The sequence below is a fragment of the Penicillium citrinum genome (assembly GCF_028827155.1).
Source record: "Penicillium citrinum strain IBT 23319 chromosome Unknown utg000003l:1.0-4596430.0:1.0-4598250.0, whole genome shotgun sequence".
In the NCBI taxonomy this organism is placed as follows: Eukaryota; Fungi; Ascomycota; class Eurotiomycetes; order Eurotiales; family Aspergillaceae; genus Penicillium; species Penicillium citrinum.
This window is the reverse complement of record NW_026622688.1, coordinates 623,738-649,313: the sequence shown is the minus strand read 5'-3', so window position 1 is coordinate 649,313 and position 25,576 is coordinate 623,738. Positions and strand designations below refer to the sequence as shown.

The 25,576-nt window shown below is 46.5% G+C and overlaps 10 protein-coding genes across 10 annotated transcripts; 6 read left to right on the top strand and 4 right to left on the bottom strand.

The window, feature by feature from the left end:
- Positions 1–327: 327 nt before the first annotated feature.
- On the top strand, positions 328–2,511 carry N7469_003508 (glycoside hydrolase family 15 protein; the record flags this gene model as incomplete). The annotated part of the gene is made up of 3 exons (XM_056642428.1): positions 328–2,092; positions 2,159–2,223; positions 2,299–2,511. 3 exons carry the CDS (start codon positions 328–330, stop codon positions 2,509–2,511), a joined length of 2,043 nt encoding a protein of 680 aa, XP_056501840.1.
- A 393-nt stretch (positions 2,512–2,904) lies between these two features.
- On the bottom strand, positions 2,905–4,506 carry N7469_003507 (putative FAD-dependent oxygenase; the record flags this gene model as incomplete). The annotated part of the gene is made up of 2 exons (XM_056642427.1): positions 2,905–4,152; positions 4,264–4,506. The coding sequence occupies 2 exons, from the start codon at positions 4,504–4,506 to the stop codon at positions 2,905–2,907; spliced, it is 1,491 nt and encodes a 496-aa protein (XP_056501839.1).
- Positions 4,507–6,210: 1,704 nt separating this feature from the next.
- Positions 6,211–7,798, top strand: N7469_003506 (uncharacterized protein; the record flags this gene model as incomplete). The annotated part of the gene is made up of 6 exons (XM_056642426.1): positions 6,211–6,390; positions 6,446–6,606; positions 6,645–6,744; positions 6,823–6,964; positions 7,046–7,254; positions 7,337–7,798. The coding sequence occupies 6 exons, from the start codon at positions 6,211–6,213 to the stop codon at positions 7,796–7,798; spliced, it is 1,254 nt and encodes a 417-aa protein (XP_056501838.1).
- A 929-nt stretch (positions 7,799–8,727) lies between these two features.
- On the top strand, positions 8,728–11,397 carry N7469_003505 (uncharacterized protein; the record flags this gene model as incomplete). The annotated part of the gene is made up of 4 exons (XM_056642425.1): positions 8,728–9,054; positions 9,121–10,427; positions 10,514–10,850; positions 10,921–11,397. The coding sequence occupies 4 exons, from the start codon at positions 8,728–8,730 to the stop codon at positions 11,395–11,397; spliced, it is 2,448 nt and encodes an 815-aa protein (XP_056501837.1).
- Positions 11,398–13,497: 2,100 nt separating this feature from the next.
- On the bottom strand, positions 13,498–14,043 carry N7469_003504 (uncharacterized protein; the record flags this gene model as incomplete). The annotated part of the gene is made up of 1 exon (XM_056642424.1): positions 13,498–14,043. The coding sequence occupies one exon, from the start codon at positions 14,041–14,043 to the stop codon at positions 13,498–13,500; it is 546 nt and encodes a 181-aa protein (XP_056501836.1).
- Positions 14,044–14,615: 572 nt separating this feature from the next.
- N7469_003503 (beta-glucosidase) lies at positions 14,616–15,457 on the top strand (the record flags this gene model as incomplete). Its single annotated transcript, XM_056642423.1, has 2 exons — positions 14,616–14,818; positions 14,881–15,457. The coding sequence occupies 2 exons, from the start codon at positions 14,616–14,618 to the stop codon at positions 15,455–15,457; spliced, it is 780 nt and encodes a 259-aa protein (XP_056501835.1).
- Positions 15,458–16,387: 930 nt separating this feature from the next.
- On the bottom strand, positions 16,388–19,157 carry N7469_003502 (beta-glucosidase; the record flags this gene model as incomplete). Its single annotated transcript, XM_056642422.1, has 4 exons — positions 16,388–16,954; positions 17,012–18,278; positions 18,351–18,957; positions 19,037–19,157. 4 exons carry the CDS (start codon positions 19,155–19,157, stop codon positions 16,388–16,390), a joined length of 2,562 nt encoding a protein of 853 aa, XP_056501834.1.
- Positions 19,158–19,928: 771 nt separating this feature from the next.
- N7469_003501 (Major facilitator superfamily domain general substrate transporter) lies at positions 19,929–21,590 on the top strand (the record flags this gene model as incomplete). Its single annotated transcript, XM_056642421.1, has 2 exons — positions 19,929–21,154; positions 21,221–21,590. The coding sequence occupies 2 exons, from the start codon at positions 19,929–19,931 to the stop codon at positions 21,588–21,590; spliced, it is 1,596 nt and encodes a 531-aa protein (XP_056501833.1).
- Positions 21,591–21,784: 194 nt separating this feature from the next.
- N7469_003500 (putative cell wall organization protein/glutathione transferase (Gto3)) lies at positions 21,785–22,917 on the bottom strand (the record flags this gene model as incomplete). Its single annotated transcript, XM_056642420.1, has 3 exons — positions 21,785–21,931; positions 21,988–22,452; positions 22,519–22,917. 3 exons carry the CDS (start codon positions 22,915–22,917, stop codon positions 21,785–21,787), a joined length of 1,011 nt encoding a protein of 336 aa, XP_056501832.1.
- Positions 22,918–23,584: 667 nt separating this feature from the next.
- Positions 23,585–25,436, top strand: N7469_003499 (T6SS phospholipase effector Tle1-like catalytic domain-containing protein; the record flags this gene model as incomplete). Its single annotated transcript, XM_056642419.1, has 6 exons — positions 23,585–23,762; positions 23,833–23,855; positions 23,915–24,019; positions 24,074–24,253; positions 24,306–24,390; positions 24,583–25,436. 6 exons carry the CDS (start codon positions 23,585–23,587, stop codon positions 25,434–25,436), a joined length of 1,425 nt encoding a protein of 474 aa, XP_056501831.1.
- Between the last annotated feature and the right edge of the window lie 140 nt (positions 25,437–25,576).

Sequence of the window (25,576 nt, the reverse complement as noted above, 5' to 3'; positions counted from 1 at the left end):
AGCTTGGCGCAGATACAGACCCCACCATATGTCAAGCTTCGTTGGATCTAGCTTGGTGATTGGATCGTCTTGGCTAAACACAGCCATGACCTCAGTAGGGTACTTGATCACTGAGGCATCATCATGTCGTGGTTACCGTGATTCCCGGCCAGCATCTCATCTCTCATATATGTATTGGGGGAATGGGCGAGATGTCTCAATGTATCAAATTTCTTTTCGCAACCTTACATCGGGGACTCAACGTTCAGGCTTTTTGGTTGATACCTCTTTTCATTCGTCGTTGATATCTTGGAGGGCATTCGGTTCCAGGATCTATACTCAGCAATCATGACAGACCCTGCATACAATGCCATTGAAGATTATGGTCTCATTGGGGACATGCACACCTGTGCATTGGTGAGCAAAGCTGGCAGCTTGGATTACATGTGCTGGCCAGTCTTTGACTCACCTTCGGTATTTTGTCGTCTGCTGGATGATAAAATCGGTGGTTTTTGGTCCGTGGAGCCTTACAAGACAGTCGTCAATCCCCATAGCAAGCAGAGATATCTGCCATATTCGAACCTGCTTGAAACACGCTGGACCAATGAAGAGGGAGTCGTAACCATGTTGGATTACTTCCCCGTGACTCCCAAGAAAAGCGCCCAGTCGGGACGACTGCTCTCGGGTTACTGTCCATGCAATGAGCCTGGAGCTAATCGCTTCAAATCTGGATTGCAGCATTCAGGGTTGATCCGAAAATTAGAATGCAGCCGTGGCTCTATGGAATTGCAAGTCGAGCTCTTCCCAGCCTTCAACTATGCACGGGACACCCATATTACACGAGCAAAGCTGGAGAACGATATTTGTAAACACAGGCTTCAGACTGTTCACTTTGAGAGTGATACCGAGCGGTTGCAACTTGAGATCTTTGCGGATTCTCGAGAACCCGACAAAAATGGATATCCTGGCGCCAAACTTTCCTTGGAAGAACGACCAGGAATGAAAGGCAAGGGCCTGGTGGCCTGGATTCGTCTGTCTGAGGGACAAACACTGCACCTTGTGCTGCACAGTCCCGAAAAGGCTGTACCCAGCTCCGCGACAATGGCCGCTTACTTATGTAGAATGGAGGAAGAAACATCCGACTATTGGACCGACTGGACTCGAAAATGCGCTTTCAGAGGACATTACCGCGAGACTGTCGAGCGCAGCCTGCTCATTCTCAAGCTGCTCACTTATAAACCCACAGGAGCAATTGTTGCAGCGCCGACTTTCTCGCTCCCTGAAAACGTGGGCGGCTCCCGCAACTGGGATTACCGATACTCCTGGGTACGTGATACGGCTTTTACACTGTACGTCTTTCTCAAAATGGGATACAGTCGTGAGGCAGAAGCCTACGTCAACTTCATATTCGACCGGATCTTCCCGCATGCCGCTCAGGAGATGGAACCGGGTAGCAGACGACCTTTCCTCCCGCTCATGTTTACTATCCGCGGTGAGTGTGAAATTCCTGAAGTGGAGCTTGATCACCTCGATGGATACAAGGGTAGCAAGCCCGTGCGTATCGGAAACGCAGCCGTCTTCCATACGCAGCTGGATATCTACGGCGAGCTTCTAGATAGCATCTATCTCTACAACAAACATGGCAATCCGATCACCTACGATCAGTGGGGTGCCATCCGTCGTATGGTGAACTATGTCATTGGTGTGCGCAACCAGAAGGACATGTCCATTTGGGAGTCTCGTGGCCAGATCCAGAACTTCATCTATTCCAAAGTCATGTTATGGGTGGCTCTCGACCGAGGTATTCGTCTTGCAGAGAAGCGAGCTAGCCTGCCCTGTCCCGACCGCTTCAAATGGATCCAGGTACGCGATGAGCTGTACGACGAGATCATGGAAAAGGGATACAACAAAGAGCGTGGCCATTTCTGCCAAAGTTATGAAAGCCCCGAGGTTCTAGATGCATCGATTTTGATTGCTCCCTTGGTATTCTTCGTCGCACCAAATGACCCCCGGTTCATTAGCACTCTGAAAAGAATCCTCGAGAGACCTGAAAAAGAGGGTCTCTCTAGCGCGAAGATGGTGTTCCGATACGACCATCTCAAGGCAAACGACGGTATATTTTTTTTCATTCTTTACTGTCATGTGCTAATCTTTCGTTACTAAATTTTACGTTGCACAGGTGTTGGTGGGGGTGAAGGTGCCTTTATCATGGTTACTTTCTGGCTAGTTGAGGCCATGGCCCGTGTATGTCATATATTCTCCCCTTACACAGCCGAAGTGTTAACGTCAAATGCTCTTGCTAATATGAGTACCATTTAGGCTGCTGCTTTTGATGTCCCTATTCCAAACATCTGGAAGCTTGCACTTTCGCACTTTGACAATATATTGTCATACTCTAATCACTTGGGCATGTTCTCTGAAGAAGTGGCTATCTCAGGTGAGCAGATGGGCAATACGCCTCAGGCATTTAGCCATTTAGCTTGCATCAGTGCAGCTATTAATTTGGATAAATTGCGTCGACCGGGGATGTGAAGGACTAAAAGATGGGTGGAAGATTTTTCAATAAATTCCGTAACCTGTTTACTTCGTTTACCGACTCAGGATATTAATTATGGCTTTACTTATCTACTGTTATCAATATGATTTCCAGCCGATGTGTTCTGCCCAGAGGTGTGGTTGACAGACACCGATTTCTCACCGATGGTTACTACTAAGTATAAAACCATGCAATATGTAAAGATGTTCATATATCAGTATTAATGTATGATTTGTACTAGTATGCGTGATATTTACACTGGCGTGCCCTTGTACGCATACAATGACAGAAAACAAAAAAAAAAGCTGGGTATACTAAACGCTATTGTACGACTCGCTTGGAAGAACCGAGTATATACGTCTATTTCATCAGAACCTACCGCCAACCATTTACTCAATAGGAGCATAGAAGCTCAACTTGCCCTCGGGATCATACTTATTCTTGAGATCCCGCAGACGCTGCTGACGCCACTGCTCACTACCGTAAATCTGCTGCGATGTCTCCGTGCCGTAGGCATAGTTGATATAAGCGCGGAAGTCATCGCGGTTAGTAGCTTCATGAAGGACATTGCGAAGCTGGTTACCCAGATCAGCAGCCTTTTGCTCCAGATCCTCACCGGCAGGGGAGTAGTTGATCATCGGGGCGGCGAGCAAGTTCTCTGCGCGGAAAGCGAAGGCAGTGGAGTCTGCGGGAATGGCGTGGACACCGCCGGCGGAGTAGCCTTCGAACATAAAGATGGAGTTATTGAAGGCGGAGGAGCCGCGAATGGCGGGGGCGTAGATGTCCCACGCCTTCTTCTGAGCGGCAACGTTATATTGTTCCAGGTAGATAGGGAAACGAGGATTGGCGAAGCCAAGTTTTTGGCAGGGAGGGGAGTCCAGGGCGATGCTGGTCCATCCAGCGAGGTCTTTGTAGGTTCCTGCTTGAGGGTCGATGGAGATTGGACCGATGTCATGGAAGGGCTTAGTGTAAATGGAGTCGACGGTCTTGACACCTTCTTGGATGATGTAGAAGACGATGACGGGGTTGTTGGAGTCGGCCTCGGCGTTGTTCATCCAGTAGGACCAGTTGATGATATCGGCGGATTGGGTGCCGTTCTTGATGAGGTAGTCATTGGCAGCTTGATAGATGGCCTCAACCTTGTCACCGCTGAAAGTGATGGTCTCAATAGCCCAGTCACTGTGTTCGATATCGAAGATCTTGATGGTGATCGAGGTGACGATTCCGAAGTTGTGGCCGGCACCCTTCATGGCCCACCACAGCTCAGAGTTGGCGTCGATGGTGGTCAAAGTGCCGTTGGCAAGTACGACATTCATCGATACAAATTGATCGGCGACAAGACCGTGGTGACCTTGAAGCCAGCCATGACCACCACCGAGCGCAGGGCCCAGATAACTAACACACTCGCAGGTTCCGGTGACAGTCTGCTTTCCAGCTGCCCATAGAGCATCAGTAACCTGCTTGGACATGACGCCACCACCAATTGTGGCAGTTTGTCCATCTTCAGCAACCTTGACGCTGCGCAGCTGGCTAAGAGAGATGCCGACTCCGTGATCCATCTTGCCTAGGGAAACGAGGGCACCGTGGACACCGTTGTAGGTGAGGAAAGGAACATTCTTCTTGTTCGCATATTTGACCTAAACCAATGAAATACGCAGTTAGTAAAAATTTACTTTCTCTGCGTACTAACTCTCCCTGAGACTAGATTCCTTCAGAGTTGGGAAGTTGGAGTGGATTGCAAAACCTACAGTCTCGGCGACGTCGTTCTCTGTCCCGGGTACGACGACTACATTGACTTTGGGCTCTTCAAGAACAGACCAGCGGGTGGTAACATTCTTGAAGCCACTGGTACCAGGACAATAGACTTTGGCAGTGCTTGACAGGCTTTTTCCAAGGGCCTTCAAGTCAATATCACAGCTAGAGCAACTTCCCTGTAAAGCACTCCCCGTCGCGATAGAAGCCCAAGTCGCAACAACAGTGAGCAACTTCATTGTGAAGATCATTTAAACCCGACTGAGAATTTTGAGCTCACAAAAGTTAAGACGAAGACAAAAAACCCAAAACTTATCTATCTTCAGAAAGAACCTTGAGCTCGTCAGAAATTCATCCCTTGCACAAAATTGACCCCACATCGCCCCTCGGAGATTCTCAGACAAACCCTACAAACTGAGAACTCAAGTGCAATTCCATTCATAACTCCAACTCAGTTGATCCACCCATGGAACGTGCTCGGTTGGGCGTTGTCCATCGGGTGGTCCGAAACAAGATCTCGCCGATGGCTTTGTGGACTTTGGACCCCAAACATGTGGGGCGATTCGGCTTCAAACGGAGCCTCGGTCCTTCTTATGGAGTCCACTGCACTCGGTTGATTGGCCGTCTACACAGCCTTTGGACAATCCACCTCGTTAATATGTCGAGATTGTGCTGTGGAGAGTCGGAAAAAAAGGCCATGTGTGGTGAAACCTCCGTTGAAAGTAGTACTACAGTACAATATTGTTCTACATTGCTTTCGTTCTTTCTACTCACGTAGGGGTAATACCTGTGCTTTTTTGCAGGCAGTTTTCCAAAACAATTTTTCAAGCTAGAATGCGGGGACATTCATTTTCCATGCACTGTGCACCTGGTGCACTTTTCTGTTCAAGGGCGTAGATCTGTTGATGGCCAATATGTCGAAGCGTTGGCCGAACCCTATTTATGAGACGCTGATTTTTGGCCTCCAAGCCCTAAAGTGGAACTTGGAAGAGATATCAGATGATTTTTGTCAAGCAGTGTGAGTTTTCTGAGCTAGTGATGGCGAGATTGTTCTGGTAGCATACTAGAATCCGTAGTTGAACCAACACCACGTGGACTATTTAAGCTAGTAGATGCACTAAGATCATTCCTGAGACATTCATCAAAGTGTAAATAAAGAGGCTGATGAAGATAACAGGAATGAAAACAAATTGAGGACCCCACTTTCCATGTATTTTCTGCTAACCGAACGATTGATTAGCCTTAAATTGCTTCCACGGTTATCCGAGAGATCCGATTTTATATTGACCCTCAAATAGACGACTCAACCTGAAGCAAAGGGTCCTCCTTTAATTGAAGTATGGATGAATTACCCGCACTAGAAAAGTACTCTTCAGACAAAAGTACTATCAAACAATGAATCCTGCAAATTTATGGACTGGCATTAGTGCAGAATAAAGAGCCTCGCCGTAGAATGGATACTACATGATCTGGGAGTTGTGGGTCGGACTACGTAAGAACTGCCTTTCCACAGACTACAGAAAAATGGAGAATGGCAAAATCGACCTCATTCCGAGAGATCACTGGCCAACTATTCGAATGGAACCCTTGGAATTAGCTGAAAATGTGGTATTCTGCAATCTAACTGGCAATCGAATTTTTTGCACTGTGAAACCGGCCAGACAATGCTTTCTGCTAATGGCCAGGCTACTTGACGAACTCGTTGAAGATATCCCCAGTCCCATGGAAACTAACCCTGCATGAACACATGTATCTTCAACGTCTTTCTTAAAATTGAGACCGCCGAGCTACTCGGTATTTCCGACGGTATGAAAACGTGATCGGACAGGGAATATGACTTAGAGCGTCTTTTCTATATCATTTTCAAATGTCCTACGACTCCATTCATTATTCTCGATTGCTGATCAGACTCCGCAACCGTTAGGGCAAACCCACTGGAAATCATGACCTTCGGCTTAGAGGCGCGAGATGCCCAAGCAGATGCCGCTTATAAGATCAACGTTGAATTATGGACTCTCTACGCAATTGGCGTCGCTTTTACGATACTCAGAACATATGCTCGAGTCGGAGCTGTAGGTTGGAGGAATCTGCGCCTAGATGACTACTTAATATGGCTCGGAATTGTGCGTACGGCCCGAATAATCTTGTCATCCGTGTGCGCATACTAATTTGATACAGATTTTCTACACAGCACAGACGAGTCTCGCATTTTCTGTGGGTAATTATGCCGGCGGCCTCGCAAATAACAGCATGACGGCTGCGCAACGGAGCGCTTTGTCCCCAAGCGATCCCGAATATCACTCCAGGTACCTATATCCCGCAGGCGAAAGACAGAAAACGTAAATGAAATCGAGTAACCAACAATCTTTCTTGCTAGGGTGATTGGCTCCAAGATTCAAATCGCAGGATGGAGTACATATGTCGCATTGATTAACTCTCTGAAATTGTCAATGTTAGCGTTCTATATCCGCCTTATGGTACGAATTCCCGACATCATAATAGAACGTGAACCCTGGATCATCTCGAATACACGGCTAAAAAAGATTGCATTATAGGAGGGCCTCGGTCGTCGATACCAGATCCCAGTATGGGTCGGATTTGTCCTTGTCGCCGTGAGCTTCGTCGCCAGCATGATCACAATCCTCGCATCATGCAGACCATTCTACAAAAATTGGCAAATCAACCCCGATCCCGGCAGTTAGTACCCAATAGATTCTGTGCAAACTAAAGTGCGAAAAAAAAAGTACAGGAAATATTGACGCTGATTTCTTCATCTAGATATGTGCCAACCAGCAATTGCCAAGCCGGTGATCGGCGTGACCTTCGCTGCCAATCTTATCACAGACCCATACCTCATTTTCATTCCAATTCCCATGCTTTGGAAATCCAGTCTAAAGCTAATCAAGAAAATCGCGACAACAATAGTCCTCAGCGCCGGTATTTTCATTCTCGTCTGCGCGACCTTGAAAAGTGTCTTCCTGCTAGTGGTAAGTCAACACCAACCTCCAACATATACATTTGTCTCCGACAACCACCAGCTTGAAGCTAACATTTATGTGTCACGCTCAGCAACCAGAAAAAGGTGCTGCCGTCGCTGAGGAATGGGGAACCCGCGAGACCTTCGTCGCAGTGATAACGACCAACCTTCCGATGGTCTTCCACCTATTCCGTACCTGGCTCACAAAAGTATTTGGCAGCCGATTCGGATCATCACAAAGGACAAGTTACAAGCCACCTTCTGGACCGAGTGGGTTTCGTAGTATCAGTGGCCGCGGTGACCTATACAGTCGCAAGGGCAGCGGACCCGCGAGCATGGATCCTATCACGATTGGAATGACGTTCACTGAGAGTGAGGAACGGATGATGGAGGATGAGATCAAGATGAATAACTTAAGAAGTCATATTGCGCCGGTCCACCCTCATGAGACACCTTCATCGAATGGGATTGTGGTGTCGAATCAGATTGATGTTACGCATGAGAATCTGAGTCAAAGGAGTGGAGGGGCACAAAGTGTTCGGGAGGCATGGTAGTGGTGACTTAGTTTAGATTTATAGACTTCATATAGATATTTTGGATTGATAATTTTTTGCACATTTTCTCCGGACAGACTTCAGTCTTAGGAAGTAATATGAAATGTTGGTGCTGAGTTTACACGGTTAGCAGAGGTATCAGTTTGGTTTTATGTAGAGCATCATCAGCAACAAAAAGAGCATTCTGATATAACTTTCGTTTCACTTGATAGAAAACTTGTTAATTATAGCGAAGAAATGAGCACACAAAGTATTATCAGGCAAAATATACTATGGTTAGTATGTTTTTTCTCCTCTTTGAAATGACAATTGGAGGCTTTCAACGAACCATTGAACCGGTGCTATTATGGTAATAGACTAGAAGCTACTTAAAGGGTATAAATGTCATACTAAGTCTCAGGCTGGTCTGGAGGCCACTGGAGCATACAGAGTATGAATGCTCCCATTCGACAGTATATTCCAGTAGTCCTAGTAAATACTACCTGAAATACTACCTGATACTAATATGGAGCACCTCTGGGCGGGGAACTCAAAGAGTTCGACATGATAAGCATCTCAACCTTGAAGACAATCTGTTAGTGCAAGTGAACAGGTATAAAATCTGACTTAAGCAGTTTTGGGATATTTTCAAATCCTCTTCCACAGTTACTCAACCCTACTAATAATTAATAGTATGCAATTGTAGATGTTGATGTATAGAAAATGAGTGATCGACTAACGATTACGTAACCCGTGATCGGCGAGGCAACTCCACGAGCTTATTGCTTCCCCAGACCCCTTCAACCTCCTCCTCCTGTTGGACCTCTTTGAAGTGACATGTGGAAACCTGTTGGATTCTCCCCTTGGTTTTTGCTATGTTCCTTCAGAGTTGATCCACCTTAAAAACTTCTCAAATCTGCAATCCACTTTCTAACCCACTCTCTACACTTATGGCAGCCGTCCGGTCGAACTGGGCCGATCGGCCTGGCTCCGATCCGGCGCTATCGTCGGACGATGAGGACTTTGTTTCAAGTCATAGCACTGCATCTTTGGAACCTAATAATAGTCTAGGGATGCATTGTCTCTCGACACCTTTGAGTAAAGTTCATTTGGATCAACCCGCTGCGTCGAGTCATAGCTCCGAAGACTCATCCACAACCCCGACCTCGACTTCCCTCACGGCACCGGTTATCTATGATGCGACTGTGTTGAAGCCAAGCAAACCACTGAAACTGCTCGATCTCCCACTTGATATCCTTAAAGTCATTGTGAAAGAGGTAAGTGCAGTATTCCCGGACTCTATCCGTGAATACGTCTAATACTCCCTCTTCTGTCATAAACAGATCACGCATACCAACGACCTCGCATCTCTCGCTCTGACCTGCTCTGCGCTTCATAGCCTTGCTATCCCAAATATGTACTCACGCTTTGATATTGTCTGGCCGGAATCGTTAAACCCTTCTACTGAAGAGGATTCTGGGGTGGATGCCCTATCATATGGCCTATCAACCCTGGTAATGGGTGAAGATATCTTCCAGCAACTCCCACCTCCAAGACTGAACTCGACTCACGCTAAAGCCTGTTCGAAATGCGGCTGTTCCGACGATGATTACCAAAACTCAAACCGAAGAGATGTTTTAAGCAAGGGGGCGCGTTCCCGTCGGGGCAATTATTACGCGCAGTACACTCGGACATTTTCGATCGGCAATGGCCCGCTGAGCTGGGTCGAAGAATACTCTGTGAATAGAGAGGTCGGGAAGATGTTAGGGACGCTGGTTGCCCTTGCTGTCGCACGAATGATCAACCTGGAGGCGTTTATTTGGGATATGCCGACCGGCGTGGTTCGTGAAATCTGGCTGGCTTTGGCTTCGCTGGCAGACAGACCGGGCCATGAATGTCGCTTGGAAAGGATATGGGTGCGCTGGCACGATAACTCAGAAAATGTTCTTCGTATTGCTCCGGCATCCGAGGCTGCGAGTAATTTATTTCGGAGGTATAAGCATGTCGAGTATCCTTCTTTTTCTGTGCTACCCCCATTAAAGAGCGTGGCCGTGTTAGACATAGATGAGCCATCTTATGTCGAGGAGTTGGCAGAGCTGATCGAGAAATCCCGTCATTGCCTTGTTGAACTCAGAATTGGGGTCGCTTCAAAGGCCCATCTTACTGACTGGATTGTTTGCGCGAAAGATTCGGACACCACTGGTGCTAAACCAAGTTGGCCGAGACCTGGGGGGTTATTGAGCATCCTTTCGAAGAGCGGTCCTCAGATGAAAAAGGAAAACGTTATTTCTCCGATATCTAGCCCCAAAGACACAACCTCAACAGAGAAGCAAAAGAATGATCCTCTTCGAAATGAGAAAGAGAGCGAAAGCTCGCCTGAGGAAAAGGAAAAGCAAATGACCCCAGATGCAGTGAAAGAAATCCACGACCCACAATCCGCAGCCTCTCACAACACTCTTACCAAGCCACATCCGCTTATATCGGCTCTCCAGGCCAGCGAGGATAAATTAAAGCTGGAAGTACTCGAGCTGGAGCGAATACCTCTATCGATATCAACGCTCTTACCGACAATTGATTGGACACGTCTCAGAACACTAACTCTGATCTGTTGCGATGATCATGAGCATCTATGGCGAGCTCTTCGTCGCAAGTACGCACCCCGGCAACGCCAATCAAACGATTGGCGAATGGGGATCGGAGTCGAGGGAGCTTCAATGCGGCCGATTATTCGCTCAGAATTAAACATCTGCGAACGGATAATGTCACCCCGTTCTTGATGCTTTTCATTAAGGATGCTCTCGCTCCAAATACCCTGGAAAGTGTTTTTTTCCATGAATCTGTGGCGCACGAGTCGAATGTTCAAATCGAGACAATTTACAAACATATCCTGCGCAGACACCGACTGAGCCTGCGCAAGGTCTTGATTGATGCCTCCGACAGACATGATGGAACCGACAACATGAGTAACAAATGGAAGAAGTGGATCTTTAACCCGGATATGATCGCTTTCGTGACAAGCGGGCGAATGCCGCAGCTGAGGGAGCTTGGCATGGCCATTCGCTATCAGGATTGGGTGAGTGGGCGTCTTCCACTTGATATCGGCCAAGCTTTCTTGGAAACAACATAATTGACCATATTTCTAGCACTACTTTCTCCAACGACTCCCTAACATACCCCAGCTTCGCGCATTATATCTCCCACACATCAGCCACAACATACAAGTCAACTTGAAAGAATTTGCCCTCCAAGTTCTCGATATAGTGAGCATTCGACCAGACCTCAAGATGACATACATCGGCCTCCAAATGAAATGCTATCAAATAATCGAAGAAGACCGACATGAAAAACTTCCCGTATACGGTGATCAAAATACGAACGATATCACAGGAGAAGGCGACAATCTCTCCGATTTCGACGAAATGTCAGCCCAGGAAGACGATAATAACCTTCCTTCGTACACGGACAATGAGTCCGACCTCCTTAACAGCGATCTGGATGACGGTGACGACTATGATGAAGCGGAAGATGATAGCGCTGGACGCGTTCAGTTCCGATTACAGGAGATTCACTATTATGATGATAAGATATCCATCTTCAAGGCACGGCATGGAGTGCTTTGAATGGCGTTTTTCTTTCATTACTTCTTCCTTTTGATTGTTCGCCTTGCTCTGCTCAGCGGTTTGCGAAGGTGTTTAATTTTCATGATACCAAATGCATATTACAGAATCAGAATTATCTCCAATACATCGCTTGACCTTGGAAAGTCCAGATCACCTACTAGTAGTAGATCTAAAATGGACCCTAGATCTTCGTACTCATAGTTCACCGGTAAGGTCGCCAGTATTATCTATGACATGATAAGCAGATGGAACTAACCATAGGTATGGGGTATCGAAGGTAGAGAATGAGAAAGTCCATTCAATTCAAATCTTAGAGCAAGGACTAAACTAGGCTAGTCAACATCAAAATGACAAAGAATTCAACGCACGCGACGGGAAACAATCCTAATATACGAAAAACATGAAGAAATCAATGAAAATGATCAGACCGACTCCCCTGGCCGCGTAACAAATAGAAAAATCGTACACTCAAAGCTCGAACGACAAAAGTTCTTCACAAACAGCCCCGTAAGAAAATATGCTCCCAAAAAAGAGCAAGAAATCAGATCATCATACAGACTTGGTATCTTCGTATAACTAGTACACAATCACATCAAGGGTCAAGCATCAACAGTGGAGGTACATTCCTACCAGCACTGGGTTGACACATCTTCCACTTCCCCTTAGACCTACAGCGACCCGAACAACAATCATTATCCACAACGCAAAATCCAAGATGAGTACGGCAGACCTTATGAGGCTGAACCATACAGTAATTATCACTCGGACCATCATGTTTCCAGTGTCCGCATTTATGCAACTTGCGACAATCACCATCAGAGTCGCAGCCAGGATGACAGAGTCCCTCAAGACATCTGTATCCCCAATCACAGTCATTATTTATCTTACATGCGTCAAGGTAAGGAGGGGCTAGAGATCGAGCCTTAATGGATTGGGAATCGAGTTTCTCGACCATGGCAACGCGGATCTCTTCAGAAGACTCGCTTGCAGCAGTTGAGAGTGAGATTGTCGCTGTCACGGTAGTGGTTGTTAGTACTTGATGAGCTGATTTGGGTTCGTTCTTCTGTTGTATCCTATTTGGCGAAGGGTGGTGAACTAAACCGATTGAAACGAACATGATAGCGAAAATAGCCACGACCACGAGGAGAATTATAATCATGACTAGTTTATTGAAAGTGAGTTGTTCCTTTTCGGTTTCAAATTCGCCGTTCATTTTTCGTTTGAGTGTGATCCACCATGGTCTCTTTTCATATGCTTCGGCGCTTGGGAGTATATTTGTTAAGGTGTTTGTTGGAGATTGTGTACCGGGAGCCGACGTGCCTGCAGTGGTTCCCGGGTGTTGAGTTGATTCATTGGCACAATGCGCTGCTAGTTTTTCGAGTCAATATTAAGGCCATCACGGACTAGGGGGGAGGTTCAGTGCTTACCAAGAGGTAGTTGGGGAGGCTGCACCATGACGTTGAATGTTTGTTGATATGAGACGCTCAAGGTGAGGGTTTTGGTATTGCCCTTTTGAGTGGTTGCAAAGTCACTGTTATCCCAGGTAGGAAGCTTGATATGTCAGAAGTGGTTTGAAAGAGGTTTTTTGGAGAAGATTAAAGGAATGGAAAAGGTGAGGGAAGAAATAAAGAAAGGAAGAAAGAGAAGAAGTAGAGGATGGTTGGAGGTGGAAGTATAACCAGGAAGATCTTCCACGGTTTGCCTTGGCGGCGCACACTTTGGGAAGGCGCCGAATCCAAAAAGAGCCAAAGTGAGATTCACTTTTTTCCAAATGAGGATTTGTATAGTTTGGATTGACTAAGAGGGATTTGATAGATTACGGCTTCACACCAAAGCGTGAGACTAGGTAGTAGTATTGTATATCAACCTCAAGTTCAAGTTGTCATACCTTAGATATTACTGTACGTTAATGATATGATAGTAGGGCCGAACATTATGTCATATATGCTAGTCAATATGCATCACGCGTCATATGAAAGAATAGCATTACTTTTGGAGAGATCAGGTTTGTCGGTTGTAAAATGTATACATTGCTCGCGGTAAGCAGAAACATGGCAATATGTGAACAATCCAAAAGTTGGACAGTCAGGACGAGCACAGTCAAACGTGACCCGTACGGTATGTCACCCCAATAGACGACGATAGAATCCACCAGACCATGGCAACTATGAAGAGCGCCAAGAAAACAATCACAAGAATCCACCATCGCCACCGATGAAGTGTCCGCAGAATGATTTCAAACAAGCCGGTCGTGTTCTCCTTGGATTGGGTCTCCACAGCAATTGCACCTTGTCTGAGTGATTCATCGCCTGTGGTAGCATTATATGAATGAACGGATGTCTCCGAGAGTGTTGCAGTATGGGAGGTAGCTGCGAGGGAGAGCCGTGATATTGTATTTGTACTCAGAGTTGGAGTAGCAGTTGTACTTGGACGGGTACTTGCGAGGGGTGTAAGGTGTATATCAGCGTAGCCGGGTGGATGAGACGAAGGTGTGTATACTGGAGGCGGTGCATTTGGAGTAGCTTGGATATTCAGAGAAGGATTTAAGGGAGGTGTTGCTGGTCGCGAGCTGCTTGTAGTCTTTGGTAGGCGTGGTCGATGCCAATGCAGTTGGGACCGAGACCTTGGGCTTGATCGGGAATTCATGCTGACATAGACGAGGATGTATATTCTCGAACAAAAGAGAAGGGGAGCTTTTGAGAGTACTGCGAAAAAGAAAAGAGAAGAAGAGAGTGAATGTCGAAGAGGTCGAGGATTTCTGGGAAGGAAAGTGCAGAACTACCTGCCATTTCCTATTTGAGTTATCCAAGATGACTGCTTGAAAGAAGGACAGCAAATTATACCAAATAATTCAAATAGAAATTGAATACTTGTACCACTTTAAACATTCATTTAGAGAATTACTACAAGTGGCAAGGGTACAAGGCATCTTCAAGATAGTCACTCAGGCAAGACCAACTTTGAAGACTTCGAATTTGATGTCAAGCTCCTATATTGAGTAGCTGTAGAATTCGAAGAGGATTTATGTAGAAATATGTAATCAAAAATAAATTGTAAAATAAATTGTATCGTCAATCGATAGTGAATACATACAAAGTGGAGGTTGCAGTTGGTTGTATACAAATGAGCAGTCTAATTGGTCCGGCACGTGGTTTTGAACCACTCCACCACCTGGCTTGGCCAACTTTCACCTTCTTCAATGCGCACCAACTTCAGTCATGCCCGAGAGAGCAGACTACAATGGCGTTGCAAGGACAGATCTTACTACGCAGGCCTGCGATATTTGCCGCAAGCGCAAGGTCAAATGCCTGCTGCCTTCGCCCGAAAATGCCGCATTGTCTTCGCGATGTCAACGCTGTGAAAGGTTGAATATACTATGCACATTTAATTCTCCATCAAAACCACGTGGGCCCAAGAGACGGTATGATTAGAACTAAGATACGTATTTACCAGATAGGGTTGATTCATGCTTATATGGACCAGGACGGAAGCCAATGCAAGATCACAGGAGCCTCCTCCAGATGTCCGCTACAGGACCGATGATCTTTGCAATCGAGGTTTATTCAAGATCTTGATGCAAGACTATTTGGATCGACTCTATCCTTTAGTTCCAATTGTACATCGTCCCTCATTTCGTGAGGCCCTACGCAAGGATCAAGACTGCGAAGACGAAGGTTTTTATGCCGTCACGCTTGGCATTGCCGCACTGGTCGTGGCCACTTTAGCGAGCAATTTTTCAGTCTATAAAAGCCATGCACAACCACTTCAACTCTCATCACGCAAAGAATTTGTTCACTCTTGCTATAAGAAGGCTGTCTTGATGAGAAGCTGGTCGTATTTTGACCAGCTCAATTTTCAGAAATTCGCAGTCTCTTATCTCTTTTCTGCTGCTTTTTTGCAACTCGGTGACCAAAATTGGTCACGAATGCTCAGTGTTGAGGCAATGCAAATTGCGCGACTATTGAAAATGCACCTTATAACGAACTACGAAGGGTTGAACTGTATTGAAACCCAACTCCGTAAAAAGGGGTTCTGGCTTGTGTTTTATATCTACGTGTAAGTTGTGTTGGGGTTGCTTCTCGGTTGCAAGAGAGCTAACGTCTGGATCTAGTCACGCCAGTCTCCAAAATCTGCATGGTGAACGCCTTACCTTTTTAGACCCGGTTTTATTAAGGTTAATCAATCCTGGAGACCTCTTGCCCCTCGAAGTCGATGACGAATTTATATTTGAACATGAAGTCGTCTTTCCATCTAACGCGAGCCCCTCGCTCATGTCTGGATTTAACTTACATTCTCGGATATTCTGGGCATCGATCCAGAGTCTCGATCAGAATAGAAATGAGAATGAACCTTGCCCGTGCGTACGAATAAAAGATCATCATTCCCAACTGGGTTATTTTCAAAATCGGTTCCACGACTTGAAACCTCTTTTGGACGACGTCCCGCCTTATCTCCAACCTTGGCAACTTAACAACGCAACCGAGCACATTAATCAATTGGGAAGCACGGATACAATCCTCTACTTCCAATTTTCGGCAATGAGAGTGAATATCCATGTCACCCATCTGTGGCTACAAAGCCTTATATTGGATCAGCTAGAAGCTGCAATGTCTCTCCAGCACACAAATTTGGACCCGCGGACTTTCTGGATTGATCGTGAATCTTTATGCCGTCAGCTTCTATTCATTGTATTCAACTCACCATCCGAATGCCTCGAAGCAAATGGACTTCACCTCGCGACAAAGGTGAGGGATATCGCGGCAAGTCTCCTTTCTTGTCCGTTACATCCAGAAGACCCTATATCAAAGCAGGTCACCGACTACATCCAAAAGTCCACAGATATTCTATCACGACTGGATAGTAGTGAATCATTGAACACAATGCATCTACAGCCCTGGATTGATACGGATCGCCTTCCTAAGGGGTGAATATGCACCATTCTCATTTGAGAGCAATAACATTTCTATTAGATTGACTTTTTCTATCATACTCAGATTGGAGCATCCCAGCGACCAGTCCAGAATTTGGTCTCAGCAATATCTAGCGATTCCTCCAGAAAGACGCCACGACTGCTTGTTCCAACCAGGATCTTGTAGGAGCCACTGTGACTACACCAGTTGCTACTCTTCTCGTCCCAAAAGCTGGTTGCCCGGATGAGATCTAGAGGAATAGTGACGTCTTCCTGCGACCCAGCTTCCAATTGCACCTTTTTGAACTCTTTCAGTTCCTTGACAGGACGCCTGATGGGAGACGACAAAGGAGCTACGTATACTTGCACAACCTCAGAGCCATCCCTGAGTCCGGTATTTTGCAATTTGAGTTTCACCTGCAATGAGCTCTCGGAGACCTTGGCCAGCTCGAGGTTTGAGATCTTGAATGTTGTATATGAAAGTCCGTGTCCGAAGGGGAACAGCGGGTCAACTTCTAGACCATCATAGTAGCGGTACCCCACGTACACATCCTCGCCATACAAGATACGACCTCCTTCGGACCTATAGTTGAAGTATGTGGGGTTATCCTTGAGTCGGCGAGGAAAGGTGAGAGGAAGTTTTGCGGCCTGAAAGGGGTATGTGTCAGCTGAGATTCTCACGAGGATTGGGGGTTACAGTCTTACGGGGTTGACGTCTCCGAGAAGGACATCCGAAATTGCATGTCCTGTTTCATTTCCTCCGTACCAGGCATGGAGCACAGCTTTGGCATTATCAATCCAAGGCATCTCGACTGGCGTTCCGCTTTGGACTACCACGACAGTGTTCTTATTTGATTCGAGAACCCTGGAGATCAACTCGTCGGTATGGGGAGGCAACTTCATTGTTGCTCGATCTTCACCCTCAGATTCCCATTCGGAGCTCAATCCAGCAAAAATAACAACTTGGTCGGCATTAGAGGCCACTTGAGCTGCTTCAGCGATTCCTTCTTCGGGAGAAAGCTGCTTGCAAGCACCAAATCGGAAGCCTCCATGTCCGAAATCAACAACACCGGGCACTTTAAAGGTGCTTGTCTTGCCGCATCCCCACTGCGTGAGAATCTTGTATTTTCTTCCAGCCTCCAAGCTCAAAGAAACTATTTCTTCCACGGTCCCATTTCCAAAGAAGCTTGTTCCGGGTCTTTGAACATCTGCATTGTTGATAACAAGCTCTCCGTTCACGAACATCCGTCCGGTGCCGTTGACAGTGAGACCGAAATCGTATACACCAGATGAATCAGGAATGAAATACCCTTCAGCATCTGCATACCAGGTTGGCTGCAGCTCTGGATGAGTATAGTCCATGAAGAACATCATCGAGTCGGTTTCTTTGCGCTCCTCTAGTATCTTCCTTGAAGCCGCAGTGGGAGGCTCATTGAAAATTTTCAGCGAAAACCCTACTGTACCGTCCTCCGTCTGAAGCTGCTTGCCAAGTAGGGGTAGCATCTGATGCCCATAAATACCTTGGGAAAACTCAATACCACCTTGAGCGGCTTCAGAGAGGCCGTCGTATGGTGTCACAGCACGGTATGGGTTCAATGCGGCGCTTCCTCCACCGCAATATGTTGCAATTTTCGCATTTGGACCAATTACTGCGATTTTCTTCTCTTTATTAAAGGGAAGCACGCTGTCGTCATTTTTCAGCAAGACGATGGCCTCTCCTGCGATCTTTCGCAACAAGTTCCTGTCTTCAGGGCGGTCTAGTTGTGTCTCTGGTGCATGATCCGGTACACGCGATTTGGCTGCTTTTTGAACCAATTTGAGAACCGCACGAACACGGTCATTCAATGTTGCCGCGGAGATTTTATTTGCCGTGATAGCATGGTTGAGGGCAGCTCCTCGCCATCTCGGCGGGCCTGGCATTTCCAGATCTAAGCCTGCATTGATAGCCTCAGAGGTGCTGTACGTGCCGAACCTGTTATGAACACACAGCAATTAGCGATTCCGAGTATTCGAAACCATGAGATTGTAAGCTTTTGTTATTTACCAGTCGCTCATCACCAATCCATCCCAGCCCCACTCACCACGGAGAATATCTCGGAGGAGCGTGGGATTCTCTGCAGCATGCAAGCCATTTACCTTGTTATAAGCAGTCATGATTGCATCAGGTTCTCCCAAAGCAATTGCGATTTGGAACGGTAGCAAGTAGATCTCCCTCATGGCACGATCGGTCACAATCGAATTCACTGCCATACGCTCGTGTTCCTGATCATTGCAAACGAAGTGCTTTAAGGTTGCACTTATATTCCTTTCCTTCAGACCCTTACAGTAATGTCCGGCAAGGATACCCGACAATACCGGATCTTCAGAATATGATTCGAATCCTCTACCACCAAGTGGCCCGCGTGCAATATTGATGGTCGGACCTAGAATAACATGTGCACCCTTAGCCTTAGCCTCTGCGGCGAGAAGGTGACCGATCTCCAAAGCAAGATTTCTATCGAATGTTGCGCCAATCGCAGTTCCACAGGGAAGGCATGCTGCTGGGACACTGCTGAAAAATCGCGTTCCTCGCACTCCATTCGGGCCATCGGAGACTCTGATCGATGGAATTCCAAGTCTGGGAATTGGTACAGTGTGCCAGAAATCGTCTCCTGTTGATGGTGGAGAAAAACATGGTCAGCTTGAATCATTTCTGCTTTTCATAACATGAGCCAATCGGTTCCGTCATACCTGTTAGAAGCACAATCTTCTCTTCCCAAGTCAATTCCTTCAGAATTGATTCGATGTCTGCATTTGCGATCTGGAGGAAACTCTCGTCCACCACAGCGGATGAATCATTAGTTGGGGCCATCGTGCCAATTCCCCCTGCAAACAAACAGGCCACACGAGAGAAAGTGGATGAAATATTTCATTACGGACGAATGCCGGCAGACCGGGGCTTCCTAAATACTTGCGCAAACGAAGCTCGGTACATGTATCCATAATACTCCATCGATGCATGGAAATGAATTGAACAAAAAACCCTCACATTCAAGAAGTTATCGCACTAGATACTCCGCATGGCTCCGCATGACTCCTCATCGAGTGTACTTCAACAGCGGGTCTGTCTCCACCAATTGATATTGTACGCTGATTGCACCCTCATTCTAAAGACCCAAATTTGAGCCGCGCCGATTCGTCGGCTGATTCTCCGATTCTCCTTTTCTCCGTTTCTCCGCCTCCGATGCCGTCCCCCATCTTTTCCTCCACATACTCTATCCCGCATTTACGCTCCCGGCCGGTTGGGGTGATGCCGTATGGTGACTATGCGGTCTAATAGCCTAGCATCTCCTGTCTAAATTGCGTATAACTTCTCAATTGAATTGGGTCATTGGCTGTTTCATATCGCTTCCGGTTTCCGATTCGCCGATTACTTCCTCCGAATCAGCCCTGGCACGTTGAATGCACCCCGGAAAAAATTCCCCTTGAACGAACGATGATGGGTTAATCGGAAAGTTAGCGGCATTTGAGGCATGTCAAAAACCTAGTTAAAAAGGATTCGGTATCCCTGACTATCCGTCTTTTGCTACTGGACCTCAAATTCTTCTTTTTGTCTTCTTGCTCTCATTCGCTTGTCTACACCATGAGGGTAAACAGGGTAAAGGGCACTGACACCAGCAGCAAGCCTGCAGTGGCAGATCACCTTGCTGCTTTTATTCCACAAGACTCAAAGCCATGGTGGAAACAGGGTCATCTTCTACGATTGAACTTCATTATCATCTCCCTGGTGATGTACTCATCCGCCAACGGCTATGATGGATCATTGATGAATGGCCTCGAGGCCTTAACCCAATGGAAAGATTTCATGGATCATCCAACAGGGTCATGGCTCGGCTGGATCAATGCTATCTACTGGCTTGGATGTGGTTTTGGCTATCCTCTTGCATCATTCATTGCCAACCGCTTTGGCCGTAAGCCAGGAGTCTATCTTGGCTATGTATTCCTCACGCTTGGAGCCGTTTTGCAAACTGCAGCCAACAATGACATAGCGTTCCTGCTGGCACGTCTATTCTTAGGGGTTGCATCTGGACTCTTTGGCAACGCAGTTCCGCTCCTCATCAACGAAATCGCTTATCCCACACACCGTGGTGTCCTCAATGCACTCTTCATGTCCGGCTGGTATGTCGGCGGTACACTTGCGGCTTGGGTTGTATTTGCCTCGCGGACCTACTCGTCCTCTTGGTCTTGGAGGCTTCCATCTATCTTGCAGATGTTGGTGCCTCTAGTCGGCCTGCCGGGATTCCTCATGGCCCCCGAGAGTCCACGTTGGCTAGTCTCCATGGATCGAGAAGAAGAGGCACGTGCAATTCTTGTCCGATACCACGCCGGAGGAGATCTCAATTCTTTGTTGGTCAATTATGAGTTTCAAGAGATCGCCTCTACGATTCGTGCCGAGAGGGAAGCTAGTCAGAACGGCAGTTATGCTGAAATGTTCAAGACACCCGGTAATCGTCATCGTCTGATGATCTCTATCACCCTGGGATTTTCCGCTCAATGGGTCGGAAATGGCGTTATATCTTATTACCTATCTCTGATCTTGTCATCCGTCGGTGTCACCAAAGTCCGCGATCAGACACTCATCTCTGCCTGTCTTCAAATGTGGGACCTGTGCTTCGCCATACTAGGTGCATTCTTGTCTGATCGTCTAGGACGCCGGCGACTTTTCCTCGCATCAGCTTGTATCATGTTCGTCAGTTATGTACTTGTCACTGCGCTTTCGGGTTCCTTTTCACGAACCGGAAATGCCGCGACAGGCGGAGCCGTGATTCCATTTCTGTTCTTTTTCTTCGCAGGCTATTGCATTGCTCTGTAAGTTATCGCAGTCACTATTGCTGATCGCTTGCTATCATCATTCTAACCAATCTGTCATTAAAGTACCCCATTCCTCACCTCATACCCTTGCGAGATCTGGCCATTCCGTCTTCGCTCCCGTGGTCTTACAGTGACCTGGCTGGCATCCATCGTAGCCATGTTCTTCAACACTTTCGTTAATCCCATCGCGTTGGCCGCGATTGCATGGAGATACTACATAGTTTTTCTAGTGGTCCTCATTATGTTTGGCATCACTGCATTCTTCTTCTACCCCGAAACAAAGGGATATTCCCTCGAAGAGGTTGCACTCATATTTGATGGACCTGAGGGATTACCGGATGATGTTGCTGAGATGGCTACTGGACATGTAAGTCCTAAAATGGATGGAGATGAAAAGTTCGGCACCAATGTCGCGCATTGCGAGTCTGCTTGAATAGCATTCTATAAGCATCCGCGGGTATACTAGACTTTAGAACAAAAAGATATCATTGCTCCTGATTTCAGACTGTTGCCCTTGGCTTCCACGAACATTTCAGTGCCAGATCTGGCAGTCTTCACGTTCCATACATGAACAGATATGAGAAACGACCATCAAATTCAATCAACTTCCCGATCCGAATAAAACCCTTAGATCTTAAATTTCGAAACCTCGGGATGCTTGACTTCCCCGATCCCGAGTTTAGCCAAATTTTGCTCAACCCCCGATTCAATATCAGGGAAAGGACCCAAAGGCGTAATAGCTTTAGGATTGATATCATAGTGACTCTTGGTATACTAAGTAACATCAGAACAAATTCTTCCATCACAATAGAACCAATGAAGTGACTTACATTTTCCTTAATGTGTTTGAAATCCGTCGAGTCTTTCGCCGCACTAACATCCCAATAAACCTTCTTCAACCAATTATTCAAAACCGGATAATCATGTCGAATAGTACCGAGATTACACTTGAAATGCTGGACATATACCGTATCAAATCGGATGATAGTAGCGTAAAGTCGAATGTCAAGTTCAGTGAATTCCTTCCCGAGTATAAAAGGACCCCCATTTTCAGCGATTAGCCTTTCAAGCTTGTTCAATGCAGCGAAGACAGGAATTATATATTTATCGTAGTCTTCTTGTGTTGATGCGAATCCTGCTTTGTATACACCGGCATTAACATGGGATTGCATCCAAGGTGTGATTTCCTCGATTCGAGCGCGGAGATGGATTGGGTAGAGATCTATTGATGATAGCGAAGGCTCGAGAAACTCGTTAAAAGCATTCGGAAGCCAGCGCAAAATCTCTGCACTCTCCTATATATCGAGATGGTTAAATTGCTTTCTGAGTATTCTGGTATCCATGAATGAATCAATACTTACATTACAAACGATTGTCTCACTCTTCTTATCCCATAAGACAGGTACCGAGTACCGTCCCTTATACTCTGGGTCGGCACGAAAGTAAATCTTATGCATATAGTCTTCCCCAAAAAGGTGATCAACCGTTGCACCGGGGTACTCGTCATCAGACGTGGGAAATCGCCATCCCGGCCAACCCTTAGCATCGCCTTTGGGATATGGCATGACAACGCTAAGACTGATAAAATCAGTAAGGCCATTAAGATGGCGGACGAAGTTTGCTCGGTGTGCGAATGGACAGAATAGCCCGATATACAGATGATAGCGGTCTTTTTCGGCGGGGAATTCGGGGCTTGGGATGATGCCGTGCCAACCATCGGCGGTGCCGGGTTCGTGAATTTCATTGGGGTGATTGATCATTCTGATAGCCAAGGATATCTCGTATTAATCTGTATAGATCGGAGATACTGTTGAGCTCGAGTAGTTGACGGGTTTTGGTTGTGGGAGGGTTTGATAATGTGCTTATTGGTGGTGGTTGGTAATTGATAGAGCAGGCGGAATCATTCCGCCTGCCTGCAATACACTGATATACTACTTCTATACCCTACAGTATAAGTTATACTTCAACCGGTCAATGTTTTTGCCTGAGATAGTGGATAAAGTCGAATAAATAAATTAAGTCAAATATTTTCATATCTCTTCAATGATAAAGTACTAGGATTCTGATATTGATCCCTGGTGCCCAGGTAGTTAGCTGTGTGTATATCTGGTCAGCCGGATCAAACGCCGAGCTCCAAAAAGAGGGCTCTTTTTGGAGATCTGACATGCATACACGGTGATAGAATATATATGCTGATTGGTTCATATTAAAGAAACAGGGCACAAACACGTGAGAATCCAAAGCATGCATGAACATGCGCCTCGTAATAGAAAGTTCTATGGAAGATCAGTATTTATAGCCGCTTAGGTCAGTGACCCACTCAACCTCCTCTCGTTCTCTTTCAACGTGGGGCTGACACCAGGTTGGCCCCTTCAAGTTCAAGTTCGTGTTCTAGTAGTATCGGGGCTGTTGCTAGGAGAGTACACAATGGCTACGAAGGGTATACCTGCGAAACGCATCATCTTGTGTCTGGATGGCACTTGGGTTAATAGTGATAAAGGGTACAACCCTCCCACTCTTGACCAGCCAAACGCCACCCTGCAGGTTCCCTCCAATGTGACTCGTCTGTACCGTTCACTTAAAAAGCGCGATCAAGATGGGACGGGTCAAGTCTTATACTATCAACCAGGTGTGGGGAGTACCGGTGGAATCGCTGATTCGATTGCCGGGGGGAGCTTTTGGTATTGGAGTCTCCGAGGTTGGTCCACATACTGTTTTTTGACCATGGTTGAGAGGTATCTAACCGCAGAACCCTAGAACATGAGAGAAGCTTACAGCTTTGTTGCTGCGAATTATGAGCCTGGAGATGAAATTATCCTAGTAGGATTTTCGCGTGGTGCATTTACAGCGCGTGGAGTCGCAGTGAGAGAAACAGACCCTCAGGTTAATGGTGGTAGATTGTTGACTACTTACTAGGGCTTGATATCTGATATCGGGCTTCTGAATTCCAAGGGGATGGAAGTGTTTTATCCCATATTCAAGGATGTTCAGAACCTACGAAATAGTCACTATAAGGATAAATTTCCTACAGTACCATTTCCCAACAAACCAAAACCGCCTCATCAAGGAAAGGAATATCGACATCGTCTAGAAGAGGTATTCACTTGAAACCCAATCAGAAATGTTCTATGCTCACGTTCTACAAAAGGGTGGGTTTACAAGACTATATGACCCAGACGGATATCGCATCAAAGTTCGCTGTGTCGCGGTGTGGGATACAGTCGGCAGTCTAGGTACGTGATTCCAATAATATCAACCTCTCAATCCACTTTCTAACGATCACCCTGTTATTGTTCAAAGGTATCCCCGACACCAATCTTACAAATAAACTCGACATACCTCGATCCACAAAAGAATAAGTAGCATGCCATCCTTCGGCCAATATCCTGCTAACATCCCCTTTACATGCAAATTTTACGACACAGCGCTATCAAATGACATTGAATACGCCTTCCAGGCACTAGCACTCGATGAGGATCGTGCATCATTCTCACCAGCACTCTGGGAAAGACCACCTAATGTTCGCACCGACCTACGACAAGTCTGGTTTCCCGGAGCCCATTCCAATGTAGGCGGTGGATTACCAGATCAAGAAATCGCGAATATCAGCATGGCCTGGATGATGGACCAACTCGCCTCAATCGGGGTCTCTTTTGAGCCAAATACCATTCAACAAATATTTACAGATAATGTTCGATATTACTACAATTGCGGACAGCAGTCTAAACCACGTCCAGACTCACCGGATCGAGATAGACTGAAGGAGTGGGCTCTTCCTTCGGTCTACGATGAACATCGTCCTGTTCGTCCGTGGGCTTTGGGCGAGATTATCTCGCCTGATACTGGGTTATACCGTCTAGCAGGGAAAACCACCCGCACGCCTGGGATGTATCATGTAGTCACCCGCGACACGGGACAAAATACACCCTACTTCTTAAGAGATACGAATGAGAAGATTCACCGGAGTGTGCGGATAAGACTTTCGCTGGAAGGATTGGGTTATAATGACCTTGGGCCATATAAGTGTCGCGCACTTCTTAGAAAGGGACCATGGTCCCTTAGGAGAATTCGTTACGTATCTCGATCGACTCGGGAAATCATCAATTCTTATGGTGAATTGGATGAGGTGATAGATGAAAATGAAAATTCTAGCTGGGGCTGGTTATATGACGGGCCAAAGGAAGATGAGCCCCCAAGCACACTCTTGATGGAAGAGGAACTCGGTCCGTATGAGAATGAGCTACTTCGTCTCAGCAAAGGTGAGATTACCTCTGACTAGAGGTTTTATTTACTGAGGAAACCTTACTGACTTCAATCAGGCCGACCTTTTTATCGCGAATTACTTGCTACTTGTGGGAGATGATGCGAAAATGAACTGTGTACTGATATCAAGACAATATTGTATTGGAAAAAAAGAGA